Genomic DNA, 26595 nt, shown 5'->3' with positions numbered 1-26595 from the left:
GCTGCTCGGTCACAGCTGAACGAGCGAACCGCACCGCGTTGGAAGCGGTGGCCGGATAGACACGTTGGTGTGTATGGGGATGATAGTTTCCTGTTACGAAGCCGGGGCCCAGGTGAAAAGAAAACACGCTCAAGTAGCACACCACGCGCAGACGCGCTGCCAGAAGATACCCCGTTCTTGAGCGTAAAGAATGGAAACAGTGAAACCTTCGTCACCACCGGACTGGTGATGAGAGGTTGACGATGTTGAGCAAAGGTGGCATTTCAACAGCAGTAACAGCGGCAGCAGTAGTCAGCCCTATGAAAGGGTTCGTCGCCTTTCCTGTTCAGTTCCTGGTGTGTGAAGTCGCTTGCCTTTCTCCCTTTCGCTGAGTGGCTCGGAAAAGATTAATCAGCTTTGCGGTGAAGTACAGTTCAATGCCACATTCTCAAACGTGGTACTGCTGAAGTAGTGGAGGAATCAGCTATTACACAATCATGGAAGCTCACTTGTTCACTTGAATCAAGTGAAACGCATAGGGATCCGCAAAAATAGATAAAATATGCTATCTGAGCTATAACGAACTTACCAATCGTTCTAAGACCTGAATAACAAAGTTGTTTTTCGCTTTCACAAACCAGTTAGTGAATTTTTACTCCAACACCAATAGCTGATTAGCCAGGCGAACTGAGTTATAGAGATGTCCGTCGGATGAAGTAGATTGAATATTATAAATATTACTTTACTGCTTCATCTCTTGTTTCCAGCTCTTTACAGTTCTAGAGATGTAATAAATTCTTGACGGTTGGCTGAGAGACTTTCCTTTCAAGCGAAAAACAAAAAACAGTTGACGTAGCTGTGGTAGCGTCAAACCCATCTATCCCTCTGAAGATTCATAGCCGTTTCGAGGGCAAGGTTAACATTTTCAATGTGATGGGAGCTTCGACTTCCTTTTGTGGCATTTGATTGTGCTGTGTGTTATAGCGGTGAGACATTGTACGCCATCCCATAACATTCTTGATGCTCACGAACTCGGCATATCCGTAGACAGTACAGTTCGTTCGCACAATACAGTTAGCTGAATTGGCTACCATTGAAGATTCATCACCGATCGGATCATTTATAATAGAGTCGATATAAATGATCAGTAAAGCTAGTAGAAATAATTTCCTAAACAATGCTTGCAAAACATTCTAAAATTCTTCCAAGAGGATAGAAAATGTGCACACTTTTAGGCTTTAGATTTGATGCTTTATAAGTCTTTTTTTATGATTTATTTGTAAATTATGTAATTTTAAGCGAATAAATTACTGCCTTGATAGTTTACTAAAAAAGAGCAATTATGAAAATAAGTTCGTTTGGCAAAAATTGTGACGTAAGAAAAACACGATTATTATTTAGTTAATTACCGACGATTAACCTTTTGCTTGCATCTTTTCTCTATTGCTATGTGAAATTAAGCTTAGGAATTAATGCTTAAACCTTGTCACCTAAGAGGCGAACAAAGTATGAAATATTTTAGTGCTCAATATCCTTGAATTACAGCACGCAGTTCCACTTCGTTGCAATTTACTTCAAGGTACAATCAATTCATTACATACACATTGGTGAAATCGCGCAAAAATACCGCCAAACAATCAAACCGGATTCCAGCGATGGCACCAAAGAAGGACTTATTTACTACCGACCTCAATCATAACATGTTCCCCTTCTGCCCGGGTAGATACAATAAACGATCGGCCATCTGCCGTAAGTAACAGTAGTCCCACCATTAAGGTGAAAGTTGACATTTGTGACGCAAACCTTTGACCAGTCGCTCATAAACCAAATGGAGGAAAAGCTGCAAAAACAAACCTCGCACTGCACTGTGCGAAGAAGTTTGGTTCAAAGAGCAAAACAGGCGCCGTCTTTTGACTGTCGGACGTTTTTATAAAACGAAATCTGTAAAACCAGCTATTTTTGTAGGCGTTTTGTAGCGCATTTCTGTCACAGTCACCACGAGGTATGACTTCATTCCACAGCTATGCGTGCTGTGGCGTGCGAAGGTTGCGACACGAATGAAGCACAGTGCGTGTGACTGATGGTTTGTGACATTTCGTAAAAAAACAAACCTCTTCTCAGACAGGCATTCATGCATGCATAAACCCTACTACACCCTTGGTAATGTTCCAAGGTCAGGACGGAAGTGGAAGTCACCGACTGTCGGCTAGTTGGTTGGCTGCTGGAAAACTGTTGAATGTACGAGCAGCACCGGAGAGCAGCTCTATCTCGAGTGCACTAAGTAGTCTTGACTGCTAATCGCCAGCATCCAATAGAAATGGGCGTAGCTTGAGACACTGTGTTTTCCGGTACTCGCCAAAGCATAGAGCACTAGAATCGCACCGAAAACAATGGACTATTGGACGGTGCCGGTGCGTCGTCGGACCTAGGAATACGCCAGTTCTTCCCGTGCCGGAGGTCAACATACACTGGTTTACGTGGTACCACGGACGGAAGAGACGGCCGGTAATCATCAATTTTAATGAACAGCAACAATTGGTTCAATGCTTTTGTCGTAACAATCCCGGCCTTGTCTTTGGTTCATCGTTTCCAGAACCTTTGACGACCTTGAAGATGGAATATTATATTATGTTAAACAAGTCCTCAGACAAATCGCTGCGGGCAAGAACAAATTAAATGTTTACGAAAAAAGCTCCACATCTTAAAGCTGTTAGCACAAAAAAAAAAACAAAACACATGTTGTATATGCTGCTATCGGAAAGCGGAAGCATTTTTCTTAGACAAAACGTGCTACGAGGTTACTGTGGAACGATTAATGAGCAAAAACCATCCTCCCCGCTCACTGTCTCACGCATTATGCTCAATGATGAGTCATGCTTGGCAAAATGGTCACAGCGACAAAAATGCTCAAATCATTAAGTGAAGCCGCACATCCGTTATTAATGATTCGCGAACGTGCTTTAAAACGTTTCCTGTAAAGACATGCGTATGCTGTTTGTAGTTAAACCACTAGCGTGATGACCATCGAAATTACATCTTTCGTCTTCTGGAAGATCGGAAGCACATTTACCGAGCAAGGGAAGTTCGTTTTCTTTGAAATGTAGTGCGAATAAAAAAGAAACCTTCCTGTGTAAGTGCACTTGATATCGATGCTAGGCGTATCACGATTGGAAGGTGTATGTTCGATTTTCCTCTATAATTAAGGTCAATCAACTAAAGCAGAATACACAAATTACGTAAATCCCTAGTGCAGAATACTATTCCAATAACTGTGCAACAAGACACAACTGCGAAGGTTTCTGTAAAGAGTGAAAGATCCTTGTTTCCGCACACTTTCAGACACGCCTCAACATCTCGTACAAATCGGTCACTTTCAATTTGTTCTCAAGCACGGTCCACTATTTAGCGATTCTGACCAGCAGCCGGCTAGCTAACGATATCCGTAATTAGCGTACTCTCTTATTGCTGCCACGAGTCACATTCCTCGAGTGTGAGTTTCTCGAGTTGGTGTGCTTCTGTTACTGTTTTGCACTATTTTTTACCTTGAGCATGACATGATCGCATCAGTACAATTCTAGAAGAATTAAACATTGTAATATTTATTTACATTTGATTATTACGGTCCAGTGCCGTATTGTCAAAACAATGTAATAGACGGTGGAACGTTTCGATGCAGAAATTCATTCCCGCTTCGTCTCGAAACGGATTGTCTTGATCTCGTCAGCTTCACAAATAACAACGCGTTTGCATTACGCTCTACCACTTTCTCTCCGTGTGATGATTTCGCTTCGTTTCTATTTGAACTCTCACTTTTACGAATGGATGGGTGGGGACGAATTACTCTTGCACACGGTTGTCTTTCGCATGTGAGGCTGCTTGCGAACGGATCATCTTGCAGAAAGAAAAAAAAACAGCCCAACAATCACGCAAACAAGTCAGACCGTGTTGGTTGGCGACCAACCGCTCCCCCCATCGCACAAGATCTACCCAATCATATCTTCCACTCCGATGGACATCGCTTGTCAGTTGGGCTGACGTTTGATTCCAACATTCGAAGAAGTCTCCGAAGGTACAGAAGGCAAGCGTTTAAAAAGGAGAGGGGGGGGGGAGGCTTAGGGAGGCTCACTTTTTTCTCATTCGCTTTAAACCATTTCATTGTTTTGCTTCGCGCCTTGTAAAGCACGCGCTGTCGAAGCTGTTGATCGCTGTCGATCATCCATCGCATTGGTTGGTGCGTGAGGCTTGGAAGAAATTGTCCGAACAATGTCTGACCGGCGCAAAGCAAAGGTCGAGCAAATATTTCAGAACCTTTATTCGCCAGCTTCTTTCTGCTGCGGACTGCTGCACTCGAAACACAGCCTGATCTGTAACAAGCCAGAACAGCGTCAAAGGGTTTTCAGCGGTAGAAGTGGTAATTTGTAACTTCCCAAGTTCAATAATTAGTACCCTTGAATCCTGGCCCAACGCGGGCTAAGCTAAATCAGTGAACGCATGTGCAATTAGTCCCGAGCGTAGTCTGTTGCTGTCAAACTCCGGGAGAAACCGGGCAAAGTATGTATCGGGCAAGTTCATACGCACACCGTAGGCGCATTCCGTCGCTTCAGCTGTCGATCTCAGTGGCGACGTTGGCGTTCCTTACGACTACGCTTTAAGACAACTATTAAGAGCGATCAAACAAAAACTTCAACCACCAAACAGATGTTCGACAACACCTTCCACCGTGGCGTCCCGAGTCCTTCCCTCCCGACGTAGCTAATCAGCAAAGAAAAACATGCTTTTCCGCTAAATCTGTGCTCTCTGTGCAATGTTCTGTCCAGCTCAACGCACCGATGCTTCCGAGGTATCGGTTATGCTGCGCAATTCTTCTTCCACTTCACGAAATGCGCGTGTGTGTAGTCTCACCTGCCCTTGATCTCGATTACATTTGCTCGCGTTCGCTGGGCAAGCCAAGTGGTTTAAAGAATCTTCATGCAATCATGTACACCACCTTCCCCCCACATCTTTTCACCCATTTCTTGTTTTTTTTTACCCTCCGCATTCTAGGATGATCTATTTTTAATGAACTAATGCACTCTTGCAGGGTTTATCGTCTGAGACATTTGCAGAACTGCCATTCTATTGGGCGCCCAGTCAGTGTTTATTTTTCTTCATTTCGCTACTTCTTCGTGCTGTTTCTGCGCGCAGAAGTTGACGTGAAGCGCAAAATGTTTATGCAATCATTACGACTCCGCCTGCGATGAGCATCAACAACGGTTTCTTTATTTTCATAGACTAGTGTTACCCAGCGTTGTGTACGTTTGCTCACCATCTTTACCTCCGCAGCAGAATTAAGCATGAAAAAAGCTCCATGCATACCGCCATTGCCAAAGTGGCGATCTCGAAAAGATCAATGATCTATTTCTTCGATTGCTCCACAATCCGGAGGGAGTTGGTGCTGGTTGCACTTCAACTCGGATCGAATGGCGATAGGCAGGAATGCGTTTCGCACGTATCAAGCACAGCACTCATTAGGCAGAGATTATTGCTCGGAAACTGGCAACCTTCCTAGGAAAATCATAAATGATGGTTCAAAGCTTCTTGGGTTTGATGATTTATGGCTTTCACTAGCGAAATGCTTCTTCAGCTTCAGCTATAGTGCACTCTGTCTCAGTTCTGCACAGCAATAGCTGGTGTGAACCAAAGTGACCGTGTTTAAGCATCGGAGTAATTACTCACACCGCGAATGGTAACATTTTCTAACGAGCTCTAAGTGCTTTATGTTCACTTATCACTGCAGAACTGTTTCTCTGTTAATTGGTATTCATAACGACGGCTCTTCTTTACTATTTATCATGAAAGTGTTCTGGCTTATTAGCAGCTAACCATAACAGCTATGATGGATAATAGAGACTCTCGTATGTCCGTAGTGACCATTTGAATGCACCTTTACTAATATATTCTGATGTGAGCATACCGATATCAAGGTTGATAGCTTAACGTTTTCGTTCTATCCTTTCAAGAATCTTCTTTCAAGGATCGATCCATCTGAACTAAGACCACTTGTTGAACGCCAAACCGTAGGCCCAACATTCTTTTGCTCCATACCAGCGCAACATATGGATTTCTATCAGCGTTCGCTCTTGCTAAATGAAATTACGCAATCGGGAGAAATTTCACAACGTTGGAAAAGGTTCTTTCCCATCATGCTCCTCATCGTCTCTCTGTTTCTTTTTTTTTTTTGCTTCGGCTACTCTATCCCACGAACAGCGGTGTACGATGGCGGAGGTTGAAAACATTATCGGTCGGTGGTAGCTGCCTCCTAGTACCAATCGTTTCGAACGGTTTCCGTTCGAAAACGTCAAGGTTTGGATACATAATTCTTCCATATTGGGCACTGTGCTTGCGGACCACATATGGAGAATGGCAGCATACGTAGCAGCACACTCAGCCGTCCACACTCTGCAAAGAGAGACGGCCCGAGATGCTGGCCGCAGCATGAAACTGAAACGTTCCACGCCGGCCTAGTGCACGGTAGTAAAAAGGAATGGAAATGACTCGTGTGCTGGGCAACCCAGTGAGCAAAAAAAAAAAAGGAGGCCGTCAAGAAATTGAGGTAAAACCGTGGTTGAACAACAGCAAAGAAACTTCGTTATTCAACACACTTCTTGGGTTGTCCGAGTTCCACCTCTCTCGCTTGCTGGACCATAATTGTATGGGTGAACTATGGCTATGATCGCGTACGAGCCGAAAAGAGTATGACGCCAGCAGAACCACATCAGTTTGATACAGTTGTTCAACCGTAAGGTGAACGATGCTCGTTAGAGCTGAGATTGTCAAAATATCAGCCTCAAACGTTGACGTGGTGGTGTAGATGGCGATATGAAACACTATCACAATTGGTAAGAAGAGGTCGAAATCAGGCGCGGTAGATTCGATCATAATCTGCCGTTCAATCAGGCGTTCGTCGAAGACCTCAATAGAGCAGCTGATTCACTGTAAGGGAATGGAATCTCATCTCTCTCTCTCTCTTTCTTGCCAGTGACTTCAACTCCATGCGTTTGTGATCGATCACGAACCTTTATGTGCGATGGTGTCGATCATCGTTTTAATTGAATTCATTGTGAGTGATCATCTTGCGTGATCTTGCTCATTTCTTTGGCATCTGTTGAGTCAAGTGCTATCTCGTTTATACCGCTATCGTTCCCCTATTCTTTCCTCCATATGGTTTGCTGCGGTTCTTTCTACCGCTTCTCCTTCATTCTCGAGTGGATAGTTATCGCACATGAACTTCTCACTTTCTGATCGATGAAATAAGGGTGAATGGCTCCTGATGAATGTACCGTCATCCCGCACACTCAGGCCGCATGGTTGCGACCTTTCATTCCGATGTCTACCACTGTCTTACCACCCAGCTTGATGTTGGCAGAATCTACAGAACCAGGATTTGTTTAACCCGATGTTAGTACAACTGGTCTTACCTGTGAAGAGACCAAGAGAAAAAGGAGAATTAGAAAGAGAGATCGACGTTGCGGGTAAGTGAAGAAAATCAATGTTAAAGATACTATTGCCTTGTAACAGGGCGACAGATGACGGAATCACAATGGCTCGAAAAGGCGCGATTTAACCTCGTTCGTCTGTTATGAATTACTCAAACCTAGTCAACCTTTGCGTGGCGTAGGTGTACCCGTATAGCTCGGGCGCAACCCGATGACAGTTACTGCCACGGTAACCCTTACCCCCCCTCCAAAGGCACTCGGAGACATATAATCGAAAAATAAAGAAATCACGCCTTTCCAAAACGAACAGTTCGAGACATCTAGGGAAACTTGCTTTGCACGTCGGCGGAGCAAGTCTCGCTCATAACATTCGTTCCAATCGACCTTCCTTTCCACGTATCTCCACTCGGCGGATCTCTTAACACGTACAGCGGTTGTCTCATTTGCTCGGTTTGAACCAGCGCCGTAACGGACCCGGACGCGCGCAGATGGTGGAATCCAGTTTCCCACTAGAGCGCTAGGTGTGGGTTCGTTACCAACTTTGATCGGGTGTGCCAAAGCGAGGCGTTACTCTCATTTACATATAATAATCGGCACAGAGGTAGAGGGAACCAGCAACTTTCTCGAACGGATTCAATGAAGCAGTAAACAAACGGTTGTATTGGTAAGTAATTTTGCATTTATCTGCATCACTTTTTTTCTTAAAGTGAGTCAAAGATTTTATTATTATCAACTTGTCTTGAAGCAAATATGAGCGTTAAAGCGTTTGAGCCAATTTACCTTAGGTTATAGGAACCTACGGACAAATTTAACAGGTTCGTCGCTTGAGTCTTTTGTGCTGGAAACGCAATGAATTAAGCAGGAATCACAATGAATCGACTATATTTTTTTCATATTCGTTACGTTGTTGATTCGTGGTGTGCACAGCAGTACAGATAGCACAGTACCAGTTGCTACCCCAACCGATAAGCTCGTCTTACTAAATCGACGATATGATTTAAGAAATATAAAACATCCAAATCGTTCACTGTTACGATCATTAGGAAATGGCACAATGTTCCATTGTATGCTTACAAGTTTCCCAGAGGAATCGCCAAACGGTCTTCTTCAAAACAGCATGACCTCGCTGTTGATAGTTCGTCACGTCATTTGGGAAGCCGTCCGGCCAGTGGACGGTCGGTGATGGAGCAGAATGTGAGAGAATCGTCGAGATGCCGTAAGTTTTAAGATAAATACCATCAGCCTTATCTAATTAATTTTGAACCATCTCCTCAGCAGGAATGTACGTCCAGCTGCCACTTCTTTAGCAGAACAGTGACAGGAAAAATTTTGAGAAAAAAAAACTTCAAACACACACATTCACATAGGGGCTTAGTCTCTATTAAAAATAGATCCACCGGGCAGCATCTATCCTGGAGGCAAATAAACAAGAGTTAGGCAACTATTTAAATCGTTACGAGCCAGGTTTATGGGCTCCCGGGTCGTCGGGAGTTCAGAAAATTCTTACCCTCCTTTCAACAGAAAACTTCTAGGCGCAGCATTTCATGCACGCGCGCTCCATGGGGTGAAGCTATAAAATTTTAATTTTACGACTCAACTCCTTGCTGAGAGTAAGCTATTCTAGCTCAGCCGTTCGTGGTGCAGTATTGAGAACGAATTTTTAGGAAGGAAAAAAAAATGATGTTTTTGTTTCTACTTGCCTGCGGGATAGTTTGTTATAAATAGCAACGTTGCTCATGTTTGGAAAACCGTTCTACGTAAGATTAATTTATATTAATGCTCTTCTTAAAACCAGTAGGGATAATGGGATGGGAGTTGGCTTCACCTTGGCTGCTCCTGGCTGTGTGATAATTGGAGTGCCCTTTTCTAATCAACGTATTGATGTTTCCAATCCAATCGGTTTTGCTCCGGCGTGAATGCTACCGAACCCTTCACAAAAGGGCACAAAGGTCATGAATGGCGAGCGCACCGTCCGAATCCCGCCTCGTATCGGACGAACGGTAAAATCTGTCCGCTATTATGTTGCCTTGCCATGAACGGAAAGCCCTTCGCGACCGATGCTTGACCGACCGGCGCGGTAGACGATCAATGCTCACGAAGTGTGGCTGTTCACTTGACTGAGCGTACGGCTCAGACAAGCTGGAGAATGAGCTAGAGAAAAAACAACACTTTGATCATGTACTTAGGCTTTTTTCTAAAAATGTTCCATACACGGCACACAGCGCTGTGCGATCAATCCCATCATCCCGTGCCTACAAAAAAAAAAACTCACGGTGGAATGCAACGAAGAGCCCAAAGGGATCGAAAGCCTCACGATGAAGCTCTAAGCCAGCACAACGCCACAACAACGAAAAACTAAAACTTGTTCTTTAGATCCAAACGAGCTCAAGTATCTTTGCACGACTATTAACATAACTGTTTTTAAGCAGTCTCAGACGCAACTGCGGCTAAGTACGAACGGTTACAAAAAAACAAATGGTAGGAAGCAAAAACCTTCGCCACCATCGATGAGCAATACACCAGAAGAAAAGACCGTAATGCGTCCTAATCTGTGCGGGCCCTGCCGAGAAGCTGCGGTAATCGAACACATTAAATTCCTGGTACTATTCAAACTGCTGCAAAGAGAAATTGGGGAAAATGGTTTCGTGTGTAACTATATCAATGCCGAGGGAAGGCAGATTTAAAATAAAAACAGCGCTGCTCAGCTTCCAGTGATCCAACAACGCACAGCATTAGTTTACGCTCGGCCTACCGATGGTACCGCGACTGCATCAGGTTTACTTTAGCCGATTTGTTAGCTGTAGCACGCATGAAGCCAACATAACACCAACCGTTGCGAGACCAATCGTTCCGCGAACTTCGTGAAACCTGAGCCACCGACATGTAAAACAGTGCAGCAAACAAGCCTCAAGCACAAGACTTGTTTAGTACTTAATTGCTCGTGAAAATGTTATCACGTGAATATCCGTCGTGCCCTTTTTCTTGCAAATCTCCCCACGCCACCAACCGGTTTCTTTTCAAAAACACGCACACCAATGCAAAAAAGTGTCGGTCTGTTGAATTAGTGCAGCTATTCGACTAATCCTTTTATTCATCGAGTGCCGTTAAGCGTATGTGGACAGTTGATATTTTTGGACAAATTCTGCATGTTGCTTTCTCATATTTAAACTTATATATCAAACAATTAATTATTAAACATAATTCATGTTAATTATTTTAATTATATCCAGTAACGACTTCTATCGAACGGTAATAATTTTAATATTGAATAAGGATGTTTCGATCTTCACTTGTTGCCTATCGAGTACATGTAATGTAACCTTACAAAGACATGATTTCACATGCAATGGGATCACATGGGATCGTCTTAAATTAATCGCATAATATGTGCACTGCACAGCCACCCTATGAAGCCACCAACCCCACCACTACACACACCGTTTTACAACTGGATGGAGCAGAATGTACCCAAAGCGCCGATGGAAGTGATTTATGTTACCTTATCATGTCCGTTGGCTGCGTCACGCACCTATGTATGGCGTGCTGAGCTTGTTCGCTGTTGTGACAAACTAAAACAAACACCAGCAAGCAATGCTGCATCCCTTCATGACACGCCACCAAGACCACCGTCATGGGATGCCAAATCTGGACGATATCGACGCAACGCAGACTCGTTCATAATAGTTGGCGTTGATTATGTCTTACAAATAACTGTTAATACTAGCCACCCCATCGCCTAAAAGTGCACGCCAAAGGTGCAAGGAAACCAGCTCCATGGGTTCTCCGTTTGCTGGCGCTGCTTTGTGGAACAGTCCGGCAGGCAGTGGGTATTTCCTGTAACTTCATTGCCCTGGGTGCCACGGGCTAGGGGTACCGTTAGATGCGTTTAAGTCATCCCGTCACCCAGCCTGTCATCCAGGTTCGCTTTGCAAAAGGAAGCTACCATCCACATCCACCTCACGTTATCTACCATCTTGTGTGTCTAGTGGCGCTGCCACACATGCATGCACGCATCGGCGATAAACCTGTTGCATAATGAATTTAATTGATTGGAAGCGGTGCGTACTTAAGTCGATTAAATTTGCACGGAAAAAGAGCCGACTATACGTTGGATGGTGTGCAGTGTGTGTTAGTGTTTTACTTTTAGTAAGCAAGAGTAACTAGCGTCAGTGAGCGCGAGCATACTGTCAGAGTGTCTGTTGAAGTGGGTCGTGACCTTTTTTTTTTTTCTTCACACCGCTCACACCCATTTGATCGGCCCCGGATTTAGTGTAATGTTATTGTTTTTTTCTTCTTTTTTTTCTTTTTGATGCTACGAATACCAACGGGATATGTATGAGGAAAGCAACCATTTTATTTTAACCGTATTGGCAGCCGGTGAGTCGTGAGAGTAGAGTATACCGACTTGGCAAGTGTGGGAAATACGGAACTTCTGGGTATCAAATCAGCCGTGTTTTCATTTTGCCGATGGGTAAACAATAAACCATTCAGGCCATTTTGACATGGTCGGTTATGGAGTAGTTCAAACGGTGCTATGTGAACTGACATTCCTACAGAGAAAAAAAAAACCCCGTTGAAGTGCTTGGAGTGCCTAGAGAATCATGTAGTGAGGTACGACTTCATTTTCGCGGCATCAATATTCCTGTGAGATTCACTGTGCTTTTTCTGCAAAAGTGATTCCCTACTGCTGTTGTTCTAGGCACACGATCAATAACACCCGTCTAAAGACTCTCGATCACTCATCAAACAGCTGTCAAATAAGGGTAGAAGCAAGTTCCAGTATTAAGCACCCGTTCCATCGTTCTGTAACGTTACTAAAGCTGTCAAACAATCATCTAACAACTTCGGCAACAGGATCTAGTAACCTGCAAGAACTCTTCGACTCTTGCAACACAAGAAAGCATAGAAAAGCACATTTCTATACCAGATAACCACAATGCCTAGCGGAGACCTGGCATGGGGTTGAATTGGTGAACATAAACAATCAACCGATCTGCCTCGTAATGGCACTTCCAAAAACGAGAGCATCAATCAATACCCAATAGCTCTTGGCGTTCCGTTTTTTTTCCTAATTCTGACACACTCTCGAAATCCCAGGCCCACAGAACAGATATGACAAGCCAAGGAAATTCGTGTCCGGTTGCATGCGTACAGAAGCTACCAGCTCTGACAACCAATTAGCCAGCTGAGCTGATGATGATTATGGACGCTCCAGAACGAGTGGACCGCTCGTATACAATCGTAATGAAGCCCTATCTCTCGACGTTTTATCCAACGAGTGTATGTGTAACAGGCTGTGGACGAGAACAGATCGTCAAGTGCGTGATCGGAGTGGTCGTAGAGCTAAAGCCGTTTGGGTTTCAGATAGTGGTGGCTCGAGTGCGTTGCCGCTGAAGCGCCTGCAGTCGACAGCGATGACGATGATGACGGCTATAATGGACATAACGATCACACCGAGCACCAACATCTTCAGCTACTAGCTTGGACTGCAGTCGAGCTGCGGTCTAGTCTGTAGCGTCGCTGAAGAATAGGGAGATAATGGGAAGCAAAGCAGCAACATAAGAGGAACCCACGATCGGAACGTTCTGAATAATTCCTTCCATTTCGAAGGCTCTTCCCCGAACCTTGACGACCATTCGGGCGTGTGGTTGCGCGGGTGTACACACGTGGATGGGACGACCGTGAACGATAGTTATAATTTCATCGTGACCCTAATGGGAGGAAGATTACGCGTCTGTCAACTAGTGCGGTCAGCGCAGAGAGTGAAGTCAATAATGGACATCGGGATGTCTGAAAGTTCTCTTTACTGTCAACCAATCAGTAAAACAATTCGTAATTACTCCGATTGCGAGTTCTTGATTTATACATTCAACCATGGGACCGATTTTAGACTCTTGTCTTTTTGATTCACTCGAAGCAGTCCGAAAAGCATCATCCGGCAACCACACAGTGACAGTGCAAACTGGCAAAACTGACGACAAGCGTTGGCAACCCATGTGTCGGTAAATGTACTTGTCATCGTAGTGGACCGTAAAACGATTCAGTCAATTGAGCATGTCTACTTTAAGACAGTTGGGAAGAGACTCGCTGTGCGATTTGCTCATTAGTGAATCCTAATGCCACCGTTCTGACAGAGCAGCTTTTTAATAATGTTGCTGATGATGCTGTTGTCTCCGTCAATTCCATTGTTGTGCCTGCAAGCACGAAGCTGCTTATGTATGGTACAGGCCAACCAAACTTTCCTGAATTAATTTTTTAAAGATTTTGATTTTTAATCTGGGTCTACCTTAAAATCACATCCCCTCACACACATCGAACGAAGGCAATTAATTGGAAAAGCGAGGAAATCACAATCCATCATTCGTTGTAACACTTACGTTCGATAAACATTGTGCTTTGCTTTGCTGGGTTTCGTTTGAGAGTGAGCTGAATATTTTCAAATGGATTAGATAAGCCCTCCAAACGGTGTCTCGCCCTTAGTTAGTCGGCCTGCAATGCTGGTAAGGACTGGTTCATACGATCATCGATCATGGCGATTAACGATCGTTAGCGGGCGTTTAGGTGGCGTCATTAGTAACAGCAGCAGAGAGATTGTGTTCTGTTCTAGGCAATCAATGCGATTCGTTTCTGTAATGAATCGGCCAATGACGTTGATCGAGAAGTCCTGGCCGACAGCCGCAAAGCGGTAAGAAAATGCCGGACTCCAACAAAGTTATCAAATGACAATTTCATTAAAGACGTCCATCAATCGAACGACCTTCAGCTGTAGCGAGCTGGGTAAAAGAGTGGTTTGTTGTATGCAGCATGTCATCCATGTCGAGCAGCAATGTTCAACAATCAACGCTTGGTGATACCAGTAAACAACAATAAAAGGGAAAAAGAAAACTTTCGTCACACGCACACACACACATATGCTCGGTCTTCGCCCTCCACCAAACAACGTTGAACCACGTCAACAAAGGAGGGAAGAAACCAAAAGTTAATTAGAGGAAGACGAAATGTAGGGAGCAAACCCTTGCGCTCCACAAATGTCCGCGTCCAATTCTGGAGGCTCCCAAGAAATCCAATTTTGTGTGCGAGGAGTTGAAAAATGGAAGCGAAATTCAGCGGTACCTCCCGTCCATGGTTGGTGCACGGGTGAAGATTCACTGTTCGTTATGCCCGGCATTCAACGATCTTGTACGGTCGTGTGTACCAAGCATGTAATTAACCAAACGTACCAAACGCTCATTCTACACGCCATAAAAGGAAGAGCGCTAAGAAAACACCCCAAAAAGCACATTCCCATTCTGCGTTTGGATTTAAACCTCGTGGTTGTGGTGGTGTGTTCGGTGAGTTGGAGGAATTTTTAAAACGCATCAAATGCGTGTTACGTTCACTGCACTGGTCGTTGACTTACTTTCTGCGTCATGGACATTTGCGTCGGATTTGGATCGGATACTGTGCCGTTTGGCCGTTTTACATGTACATTGCATGAGATGTATCGTTACCCGCGTCCTATTTCTTTCAGGGACGTTAAGATTCCTCCCAAAAGAAGTGTATGCAATCAATCATGCGATGTATGCTCTTCTCGGGATCAAAATGAGAAATCATACAGCTCGTATTCCAATATGGCCAATGTGGCTGAAAGATTTGCATGTAGATCTACTTTGTCGCTTAATTTCATCATACGCATTCAATCAACAAGCTTAAGGTTAAGACATGCACCGACATAAAATGTGCCACTCCTGTGTTGCGTAGATTGAATCATAATTCATCGATATTCTAAGTAAAATAAATGGCAACCTGCTTCTGGCTGGGTTTTGCGGTATGCGATCCTATCCGCGTAAATCTTGCGTACGCGATCTTTGCAATATTCTTACCAACCAACCAACCTCTGCTCAACTTATCGGCCGTCGCACCATCATAATCCAAAGTGGTACAACGTACCCTGGACAGGATCGGTTTTCGAGCGTGTGTGTGTGTATGTATGCACTGTGGTAAAGTGCAAATGAACACCCATTTACCGACAAATGTGCAACGATTATGAGTTATAAGCCGTGGATTCGCGCCATTTACATCGCAACCGTTCGGGTACCGCACCGTTGTACATCTTAACGTCCCGAGGCGCTGCGTATGTGTTTGTGCCGTGGGGAGCAGGCGCCTTGCGGTTGCCATTTGACGGATCGGTAAATAATAGCTCGAAAGCAAAATTGATGCTTCGTGGTCTGCGCGTCGTTGGATCTACACAACTCCGCTTCCTTACGTCGACGATGTGTGCTTGCTGCATCTACCGTTTGCCACTCGCACATTTGCCTATGTCACGGGGGTTTAAGTAAAATGGTGTAAAGTGCAGCTTTGAGGCGCCCGCCGACAAACGCGCCGTTCATAGTCTAGCCACTAAGCAGTCTCCTGGAATGGTCGCTCATATCCGGCAAGAAGTCACTTATTCATTGCCATGTTTGTGTGCTGCCGTGCCCGTGAACATGTGCAGGATGAGCGATTCTCATTCAATTGAAGCTTAACCACGGGATTTTTTTCATTATTTAGTAGCAGGAATTTCCTTCAAATGTCTCATCGTTAATCATGGCCGCTAGCTGACTGGGAGGGGTAATTGCTATCATATAAAATAGATCATTCTAGGGTGGCTGTTGATATTGGCTGAGACAAGAATTAAAAGCTCAAGCTACAGCTTGATTAGTTCTGCCTGTCGCTAACTTTTGGCATTTAGGCTAAGCATGAAAACACGAATTACTTTAAACGTATTATTCATCCAAGGATATACGACAAAATAATAAATCCTACAGCTCACGGACGTGGTCAACCCCTCAACAGTGCCTTCCAAGCGGAGGACCTTTCAAAATCGAAAAGCTGAAAAATACGTCGCCTGTAACCTGCTAGTGAAGGGAACGCTTATGTCGCCTTGAATAAAGTCGACCGGATTCGAACGAACCAAACGATCACCGGTACACCGCGGTCGGAAAACGGTCCGACACCTTGAAGATCGAATGCGCACCGTATCAACTGGGAACACTTTTACTCTCGGCTAGCGGCTGCAGCTAATCAAACACTCCCCGAGACCTAAAACAAACGCTTAACCGCAAACGCATCGTGTAGAAACTGATGCACAACTGACATTGGCAAGCGTGTTGCATCCACACCAACCGAATCGTTGCGAAATTGAGGGAAAGAAAGAGACGGAGGAAAACGCAGAGGAGACAGATCTCTATGAGCTGTGGTATAGTGTTTGCACTCGAAACTCCACTGCTGCCACCATCGCCATCGCCATGGCAAATTGGCATCAGAGGGTGCGATCGACAAACTGCATGGGGATGACCTCATTCTGTGGAATAAACATATTGTATACGTTTGCCGCAGCATGCACGCACTCATCGCGGTGGTCGGTCGGTTTGTTTGTACGGGTTGCGTAAAACAGTGCCAAGCAGAGGCTCACCATCTCACCATCATGGTGGTAATGAAAATCTAAGTCAATGCTAATGAAAACCTAACCAACACCCACCCACCGATACGGTGCATGACAGCTGCTTCTGCCTACGATATTCAAATTTACACCAAAACCCATTCATTCTTTAACCTGCATACCAACCCTTAACCACATTCTTGGCACGGTGCCCAGGAAGGGGTTGAATTTGTGCGTTTTTTCTGCTTTCTTTGAGTCCCGTTCAATGTGCTAAGGGTAAAGGATTTGACCTCTGGTGGTGATGAAACAAGTTTACGGCCAGGATACACCGGTTCGTTTCATGTGTGTACGTATGTGTGTATGTGTGTGTGTGTGTGTGTGTGGGATCCCAACCAACGAGAGATATCATGGCCAAGGCGCCGGAGAATGTTTTTTTTTATACCCCGGAGGCATCAAAAGTTGTATTGAATTGACGATAATGACGATGCCCCTTCGGATCGATCAGTCGATCGATTGAATGGAGTCGATTATCGGTTGAGAACATGCAAACGTGAGGTTTGTAGGATGCAGGGTGTCCTGTTGCTTGGGGTAAGTGCAATCAGAACCATTTACATACGCCCGGAGGGGGGCTCACCGTCCTCCCTTTAAAAGGCGAAAACGGGCAAACCCGTACCTGAGGTGACTAGTCAGAATCTGCATCTTTAAATCGGCAATAAATTAGTCTAGGCTCGGTGATTATCACTCTAGCGTGCAGTTCTTGTTGTAGTTCTTCCTTTTTTGCGTTTTGAGGCAAGCAAAAAAAAAATACACCAACGCTCAGAAAAGAAGTCGTATCGAGTGCAACCACTAAACCACACATGCGTGGTGGTGGTTACCTTCGCTGGCACACTGTGAAACCGCCTAGGCCGCGGAATGCGTGTGTGTGTGTGGTCATGAGACCTGTTATCATTCCGTCAGCCCTGCAGCGAATGTTTCTATTTCCTCGCCGCGCCGTTAAGAACTCCTGCTGTTTTTCGGTATTGCTGGTATGCGCTGGACAACCGCCACAAGAACGGCAGAACGGCTGCATCAAACCCGTATCGGCGGTATGATTTTACGGATGGATGAAAGCTGGAGGTTCGTCACCTAGGCGGCATTCAAATCGGATGACATCTTTTGTGTCGTCCGGGGTGCTAACCGCCGTAATGAAGAAGACCCGCTACTCAGGATGTCAACCGGTTTTCGGAATGATTCTGTTGAACCCGCTCAACTGCTCGCACACGCTGCCTTCTTCCCCGATCGATCGCTAAACGATCGCTAAACAGCCACGTCGTGCGATCGGACGGTGATGTCACTGTGGTGTGTATGGTAATCTGGTTTCTGCTGACGTTAGCTTTATTTTTTCTTCAACGTTTTGCGACGGTATTCTGCCGTACTTTCCAATCGATTCGCTACCGGGTCAGCGGCCCGAGTTCAGGCGTAATTTTACAACAGCAAGAAACAATTAGCGCTGGAAGCTTCCGGAGGAAGCACTGCATCACACCCGTCAACCGTGGTGAAGGCCGAACGGTACGTATGACAAATCTTAAAACTACCAACCACCTACACAAAACACACACACACACACACTTACATACCAGCACCCGCGCAACTAGAAAAACCTACACACGTTTTTGAAGTGCTTTTCGATGTTGGTAGCCACGTCATAAGCCTTTTTCGATTCTGCTCCGGTTTGGGTAGCCAACAAACAACCGAGAGTACCCCCCGCGCAATCCAAGGCCGTTCGGTTTACCGTGCGAGATCGATCGACATTTCACAGCCCGTACGTTCGCGACACACGTAGCGCACCTTTTTGCAAAACTCCTTCTTAACCTGTTACGCCTACTTCAATGACATTTGAAGCAAACAGCTGCCGTAAGCCGTGTGCGACATTTTGGCTAAATCCGTTTTTTTTTTGTAGTTGTGTTTTTTGTTTTCTTTTTTCTCTTTACTCTTTACTTTACAATGCTGTGCTTGGCTGACTTTCGAAGGTTTCGTGAAACGCGCCGTTCTGCTTGTTTTGTTTTCATGTATGCATTTTTTAAATATTGCTTCTTTTTGTTCAATATTTGTTCCTATATCTAGTGTGAGAAATGATTGCATTTTTTTTTTGTTGGATGAATCTAGATTTAGCTAGCAGCAATATTTGCAACCTTTTGCGAGCACGTATCTGTCCGTGGGTTGTCCAGCGAACGGAAGGAGTCCGTACGCCAAATCATCGAAACCACCAAACCCACAGCACCATCATGCAAGATCAAACTTCTCAAAAAGGAGACCTGTTCCACAAATTTTGCTTTTGACATTTCCAGCTGCGCCGAGTTGGTTTGGGTTATTTTCGAAACTTCGCCCGGACGGAGCGTCGGCCAAATTCGCAACCGGTTTTGGGTCGCTTAATTTCGAAAACAGGAAAAGGCATCGTTGGAGAGGGAAATGCGCCACGTTCGAGAGATGTCTGCGGCAGTGAAAAAAAAAATCAATTATGGCCTTGGATGTTTTTGGCTCTCCCATTCCGATGAAAGTTACGGTGCAACACAACCTTTTGAATCATTTTCAGCCTAGATTGTTTCGTTCTCAGCTCGTTCCTGCTGAGTTTGCATAAGCATGCTTGTTGAATAATATGTTACATGCTATATTTCTTATTAACTTCAGCGTCAATGATTTATATCTCAGCTTACTTGCAACGCTTGTGGAGTAGAAAGATTTTCGTCCGAAAAAGTTTTAAATAATATCATCAATTTTGAAAAACAAAAATCCAACATGCAGGTGGAACGTTAATGGCCGCCAGTTTCTGTATCCTATCTAGTAGGGCAAACGATTAATAGAAAGAACACAAAAAGCACTACTCGATAATTGTAGATAATTGACGCTACCAAGAGTGTACGACTTGCCTGGCCCGCGTCATTACTGCAGCGCTGCACGACAAAACTTCTGCAGCTTAAGCTGCTTTAGCTCTACTGAGCTGCTGTGTTATTCCGCTACAAAACATGGTTGAAATTCAACACCGACCACCAAAGGCAGTGCACCAGTCAGGTCGTTGGCAGGAGTTGAAACGTTGATAGTTTAATTAGCGAATAACGAATTAGTCAAACGTGGCGGCAGTACAGTAGGAAGTTAGGTTGCTGTTTTTGTCTGTTCTTTGTCTGAGATCTACCATTCCAAAAGCTTCCGAGTGCATTTAAGAGCTAATTGCGATACGATTACAATTAACTCCGCACCCATGCATCTCGATTCTGCCGACCATTCCGGGATGAAAAGGGAAAACGAACCAACAATCCATCGCTCGATTGTGAGGTGATAATTTGTATCAAAGAATGTCGTGTCAGTTTATGCGAACAGAAGGGCTTTGTCTCCTTAAGGCAAAAGCCATTAAAGCGAGCCAGTGCGTGTCTCTACGGAGATTGATATCTTTATTTTGCATCTCTCAAGGAGCGACTCGACGAAGCTTGTCATAATTGTTACAGATATTGACAACACATCATCGGGGTACTGCGGCAGGCGATACGAAGGAATTAAAAATGTGCTTTCATTAATGTTGCGACTACAGCCCATCACAAGAAGCATCCAGGATAAGGTAGGAGTTAGCTGTGCCGGAAAAGGAACCGAGAAAGATGTACATAACACCCTTATAATTGTCCATGTACTGTTGGTGGCCTTTTTGCTCGGATTCTCTATCTATCTGACCCTGGGGCCAGACATTACTACAATGTTTCCAATTTGCTAGAACCCGGCACCGCACCAACGCAAACGGATGGAAAGAATTGCACCCAATGTCTGCAGCACGTTCCACGATGCTAGCAAAAATGGCACAGCCATGCTGTTTTCTACGCCAGCTCGCGGGCAAAGCAACCATAACTGCGGGAAAGGGGATGGCACAGAATGCACACAGAACATGCAGAGAGACAACGCGGACTGCCCCTTTTAACACCGATATGTCCCGCCTGCAAAGGTGATGCTTTGCTGGATCCTGCCCAAGAAGGTGTCTGCACGGTTGGAATGCGCAAAATGGCACGGATCAGACACAACCGGTCACGTCAGTACATCACTGATAGCTGTCCATCTGTCCATTCGTCAGCCGTCCATAGTCACCGGTCGCAGTGAACCCCGGTCGCTGCTACCGGTGTGTATTGACAACTGACGTTCACTACTTTTGCCGCCACCACATTTACTGACATTGGCAAGGCAAAAGGGCGTCAGTCTGCGAAACCTTTTCGTAGCGTTTTTTTTTTTTACTTCGGTGTCTATTACTACTACTGGTAAACTGGACACTCAGAGGGCGCGAGAATTAATAAATTTCGATCAAGTTACGCTTCCAAATCGACATCAAATATAAGATCAAATTTAGATAGTGATTGTTACTGTGTCGATGTTGTCTATCTTTTTGTCTGTATGTGCATCAACTTGCAAGTGTTCAACATTGCACGTTTGGCAACATTGGCCCTTACTAGGAGAAGCAGCAATTCGTGGTCACTTTGTTGCTGCTTCAACCTGTGCATAACGTAAGAAACCCTCACTACACATCTGAGCGTAAAACTCATTCGGATGTAACGGAGAAAGTATGGAAGTCCTCCTGCTACGTAGATTGTCCGTGGTCTAGTGTGATGAGTGAGAGTTGGAATTTATATTTTCGTGATCGTCTTTTTTTTTGTTGCTCGTCTCGCTGCTGGTACTGCTTGTAGTGTTTTGTTTTTTTTTTTTCGTGAAACGACCATCTTCACCGTCAACGTCTATGTAGGTTAGCGTTTGAACGTAATTTTCGGAATTACACGCTACTATGAATGATGAAGCGGATGGTTTCTTATGCTTTCTAATGCTGAATATTAATGCACTACCAATGGCCTGCTGCTCTGGTCGGAGGCTTTGGCACACTGAACGAGTGAAACAATTGCATAGCAATGCTGCACGATCTTTTGCGAGTGAATGAAATCAGCAGGCAATTTAAAAATGGCGCTTTGAAGCATTTCGCAATATATTTGCTTAAAAATTTTTTTTTCTAATTTTAATTTGAGTCGAGTAGTCCGATCATATCATTCACTACCATAACTTCAAAACTCTTTGTAACCAAAAAGCCAAAAAAATTTTTTTTGACTGTACCAGATGCTCAAAAAAACCATTCACGAACACACAGTTTCCAAATGTTGGTTAAGTTTTCTTTAATAATTACTGTGTTGGCCAACCAATCGAAAGGAAATATTCAGGTTTCGAGAGGCTTCTAATGAAAAGTCTCTTGTCTATTTCCTTAATCAGTTATCCATCTGCAGCACAACTGTTATAAATTTTTTATTCCGCCACTTTAAACCACACCGATCACTGGCACCATTTGGCAATACACTTCATCTTTCAATATTTCGAACGTGTTGCGTTGGCTGCCATTTCAAACCACCAAGCCACGCGAAGATGTCTGCTGATGAGCCGACCCACCGATTGAGCCACCATTTTTTGAAGTTTTGCGCTCTGCTTTTCGCCGTTTCGATTCAATTGTTTGTTGGACGGATTTTCTCTCTGCCAGAGTGCGATTACTTACCATTTTTCACCATGGCTGCTCGTTGCCATCAACGAAGGCAACCGGGAAGGGAACGGAAAGATTCGTTTGATTCGTTGTTCCCTCCTGGTCACGAAACGATTTATCGCAGTTGCGCAGTCAACGACGATATTGTATCCACAAATTCGGCAACAGTATCCGTAAAATCGCGATCGGTTCGGATCTTTGCTTGCTCGGCAGCGATATGTTCGAACTTTCCAATGCCGCACCGAAGAGCTTGCGAGCAAACGCTAACGCTTAACGATCTGCTTGCCTTATGGCTTGGTAGCTTCACACAGAGAGCACTTTGACACTGATCACCTTACGTTTCACCTGCTGTTTGGATCACGTACCGTGCAATCACTTTTCACAAACTCGGAAGAAAATCGTTTCCTTTCGCTTCAACCAACAACACGTTCCGTTTGCCGAAATACACTGTTTGAAAGATTCTTCGAAATTCGCATAAAATCACCAGCACTGCTGTGAGGCTGTGGCTTGAAAAATCACTTGCACAAGCACACTTTGAACACAATTATGTTGCCACTTTCTGCCACACGGTTTGATCGTAAGCTACCATACAGCATCAAAACTCGCGCACACCTTTGCACTTTGTGTAGCTTGCGTTCAGCCAAATGTTGCTCCCCGTGTTTCACACCACTCTGAACGGTTGGCTTCCAACACTAGCCAACTTGGTGCGCATGCTCTTCCCAAGACTCTGCTGTTTTTTTTTTTTTGCCTTTTTTCCTTGCTTTCCTGAACGGCCGTTCCACTACAAACTAGAGGGAAAACACTTCCAGTTCACTCCAAGTCTCAAGCAAGACTGATCTCGAGCATTTCTCGTGCTCCACGACTTCGTTAGCGACTTCGAACCGTGCTGAACGAGAGAGTGCTGCCCAAAGAGGTGGTCGACGATCGTCATGTGGGAGTTTTTGTCTTGCAAGATGGTTAAACGGGAGAGTCCCGGGCCGTTCGCGTTAGTTGCGTTAGTCGTTAAAATCGTCCGAGACAGGCGAAGAGCGAACGTGAAAAAGGTGAGCAAAAGGTAAAGCTCGATCGTCGCTTTTCGATTGATCGAGGAGAATCCGGTTACCTACGCCTACCGTTTGACCGTGAATATGTGTGGCCGTAGAGTCACTCACGCTCTTGGCCTGTGAAGGTATTCACGCAAAATTTTCCCGCCCAGCGAATTGGAGAGCATGCGAGAGATTTGAACTAACCTGTAGCAACGGTTGCCGTACACTGCTCACGATCGTTCGAATTCCAGGTGGGAGTTGTGAACGGCTTACCAACGCAGCGGTTGTGGGTCGATCTTAAGGTCAATCATCTTTCATTTGCTACTTTTTTATGAATGCCACTTCCAGCTGGAGGCTGTGCGTGATTTCATCCGTTGTGAAATTAGTTCCTCAAAATGAAATTACATTTTTCCTTCGTTATTCAACACAAGAACATTGTTTTGAAGTGAAAATGCAATTCTTGAGAATAAAATCGGTTTGTCCAACCAAACAACAAATCTGTGCTCTCATACCCAAGAATGTCCACCAAGTTTTAATTAAATTTATAAATATAAGTATGATGGTTTTTTTAAATGATAAAAATCTGCTCCATTTCTGTGCAACCTATGACATCATGCTTGGCGGTTTTTCCCTCGAGATGTGAATTTCACGAACCTCTACTCTCTCAACCAATGCATACCAGCGAAGTGTTCATTTCTGACCTCAAGAGAGTGAGTTACGCTTCAGGTGTTCATGGCTTTTTCTCACTTTTGCCGTTTTCGTCTGTTAGCTTGATGGCACTGCAAAGCATATTCTTAAAACCCGCATGCTCTGTTCCGGCGAATGACGCGCCAAAGGAAAGACATCAACGCCGCATAACGCGACGAACGCATAACATGCACCGCACGATACACCGGAAAGGGTCAATTGCATTATTTGTCAGCAGTACAAGCCGACAGGCGTTAGGGGTCTTGGGATTGACCGGAAAAGAATTGGGATTTAAGGCCCCTTTCTTCGACCACCGCAGCCCTCTCCACAACTTCATCTGCCAAAAAGGGTGTGAAGCCGAACCTGCTCTACCTGCTAACCCGGCACGAAGGCAAAAGGGGCATCTAAAGGCAAGTCTTTTGGAAAAAAAAATACGGACAGGTCTCAATCGAATACGCAATCGATGTGATCATATCTTCGTTAGGTTTGAGTGTACCGAAACGAACACACATACGCACATAAAAAGCAGACGTCTTTCGGTGCAGTGTTTGTTTGTTGGCAAACATTGGTCCACAGTTCGAAGGCCAAGCTTCAACGCAATCTAAAATTTCCGACAGAGCATCTTTAAACGATTGTCGGTTTCGGTGGTCTGATAATGGCTTTACAAAACTTCATCATTTTCCTCTCTTTTCTTTGTATTAGCGCTCAAAACTTCTTGGCATCATATTTAACATTTTGATGAACGGCTCAGAATGATTTTGCTCGAGGCTTTTCTTCGAATACTCAAATCAAAGGTTCATGAATATACTCACACCAGTGTGCGTGCGTACCATCCTTGACATTGGTTAGGTGCCTGGTGCATAAAAACGATAATAGACATGCGGTGAAGTTGGAGGTAGTCTGAACGCAGACAAGCAGCAGGAAATGGACGATTCAAAGGCACAGAATAAACCCGGCATTGTCCTGCACTGGAGGGCCGTTTTGTTGCAACACAAACATTTGAGCGTGTTTCGTGACTTCCTCCTGGGTTACATTGTGTATGCGAATGCAATCAGGGAACAATTCAATGTCTGGGTTGGCTGTGATAGCGATCGAACACTTTTGCTTTTTTGCACCTTTCTTTCGCTCTTTCTTAGCGATTCTGTATTCTTATCACCTCTCCCCCTCCCCTCGAGAGCATCGTCCCTGAGGGTGCATCGAGCGTTTGTTCATTCTTTTCCATCCTATCCAGCGTCAGTTTTGTTTTGTTTTAATTTCCCTGCTTATCTTGCTGTTGCATTCCACCGGTCTTGTGCATCATTATTATGATCGCTATTATGTTGTTGAGCTAAAGGGATTTTAGCAATCAACAGAGTCTTGCTGCAGATGGTGTTGTATCGGCTTCGACTGATGCTCCGTAACGCAAGGAGACGTACGGATACCGCAAGAGAGTGCAGAAAACGACACTGCAGTAAGAGACGTACTGTACTTGTGTAACCGGTACGTGTTAAAGGGGAAGTAATTCAATTGTACCTGTCGATTGCAGACCATAAATCATGTACGAACAGAATTTATTAATCCCAGAATGACATGGTTATTTTTATTGTATGCACTACTGAAGTTAAGTCAGCCTAAGATTTTACGTTTGCACGATATGTGATATGTAATGGTTTTTAGAAAAATGCATTCGTGTATTCGTGTTTATGGCTAAAATAACGTAACACCATATGTTACAGCATGTTACTATATCATTATTTAAGTTCATAAAACTGATGCCAATCTTTGACCTAACGAGTCGTAAAGCTGCTATTCGAGCATGGGTGAATTGTATTATCCCATTTAAATATTGGTTTAGATGAAACTTGTGTTATAAGAGGTGGCGTTATATTCGGTAAACTGCTGCTTATTTAAACGTCCATTTTGGGCTCCAATCTTGGCCTAATGGCCTCCATTCACCAAAGTATCTGTTGTGATGTAATTCATCAGAACCACTCATTGTGGTGATGATTAGTGTAGGGAAGATAGTCACTAAAACTTTTGGGCAATCTAATTTCGAAAAAAGTGTTAACGCGCAAACTGAGACTTTTACACGCCAGTAATAATAAGAATCGAAATCTAGATCGAATTCTTGGGTTCAAGGATCAAGAGTCCTTGACTCCGGACTCCAGGCTCCTGTTGGGCTTCGGATCCAGATTATCATTGAAAACGGGAATGAGGTTGAAGAAGAGATTCTTCACTCGGCTGCAGCGTAGAATCTAACTAGGATACAGAGCAACCGGATCCAATTAGTCCCGCTATCTCCAACACCAACTTAGAATTTTACAAGGACTTAGATCGGAATCGGACCGTCGACCCCAACCCCGTCGGCGTAATAAGAAGAAGGAGACACACCGTATCCGTCCATTCTTAAACACATTTGCAATACTCGTCCAATACTCAACGGCACATCCTCCAAAAATGCCGGGAGCACCAGATCCCTACGAACCACCTGTTCATTGACTTCAAGGCGGCCTACGATACCATAGA

At 44.5% G+C, this 26595-nt stretch overlaps 2 protein-coding genes across 7 annotated transcripts in view; one reads left to right on the top strand and one right to left on the bottom strand.

Annotated features, from left to right (window-relative positions):
* LOC126563706 (uncharacterized) overlaps positions 1-22530 on the bottom strand; it is a 141116-nt gene extending 118586 nt beyond the window's left edge. For all 6 annotated transcript variants that reach the window (XM_050220341.1, XM_050220344.1, XM_050220345.1 and 3 more), the window contains exon 1: positions 22394-22530. In XM_050220341.1, coding sequence (XP_050076298.1) covers positions 22394-22396 — 3 coding nt within the window. In that variant the 5' untranslated portion in view covers positions 22397-22530. The remainder of the gene's footprint in view (positions 1-22393) is intronic.
* Positions 1-26595, top strand: part of LOC126564696 (rab GDP dissociation inhibitor alpha) — a 442469-nt gene that overhangs the window by 130316 nt on the left and 285558 nt on the right. The gene's annotated exons all lie outside the window — the stretch shown is intronic.

The sequence above is a fragment of the Anopheles maculipalpis genome, chromosome 3RL (genome assembly GCF_943734695.1).
Source record: "Anopheles maculipalpis chromosome 3RL, idAnoMacuDA_375_x, whole genome shotgun sequence".
NCBI classification, from domain to species: Eukaryota; Metazoa; Arthropoda; class Insecta; order Diptera; family Culicidae; genus Anopheles; species Anopheles maculipalpis.
Note: the sequence above shows the minus strand (reverse complement) of the source record. Positions and strands in the feature narration are given on the sequence as shown.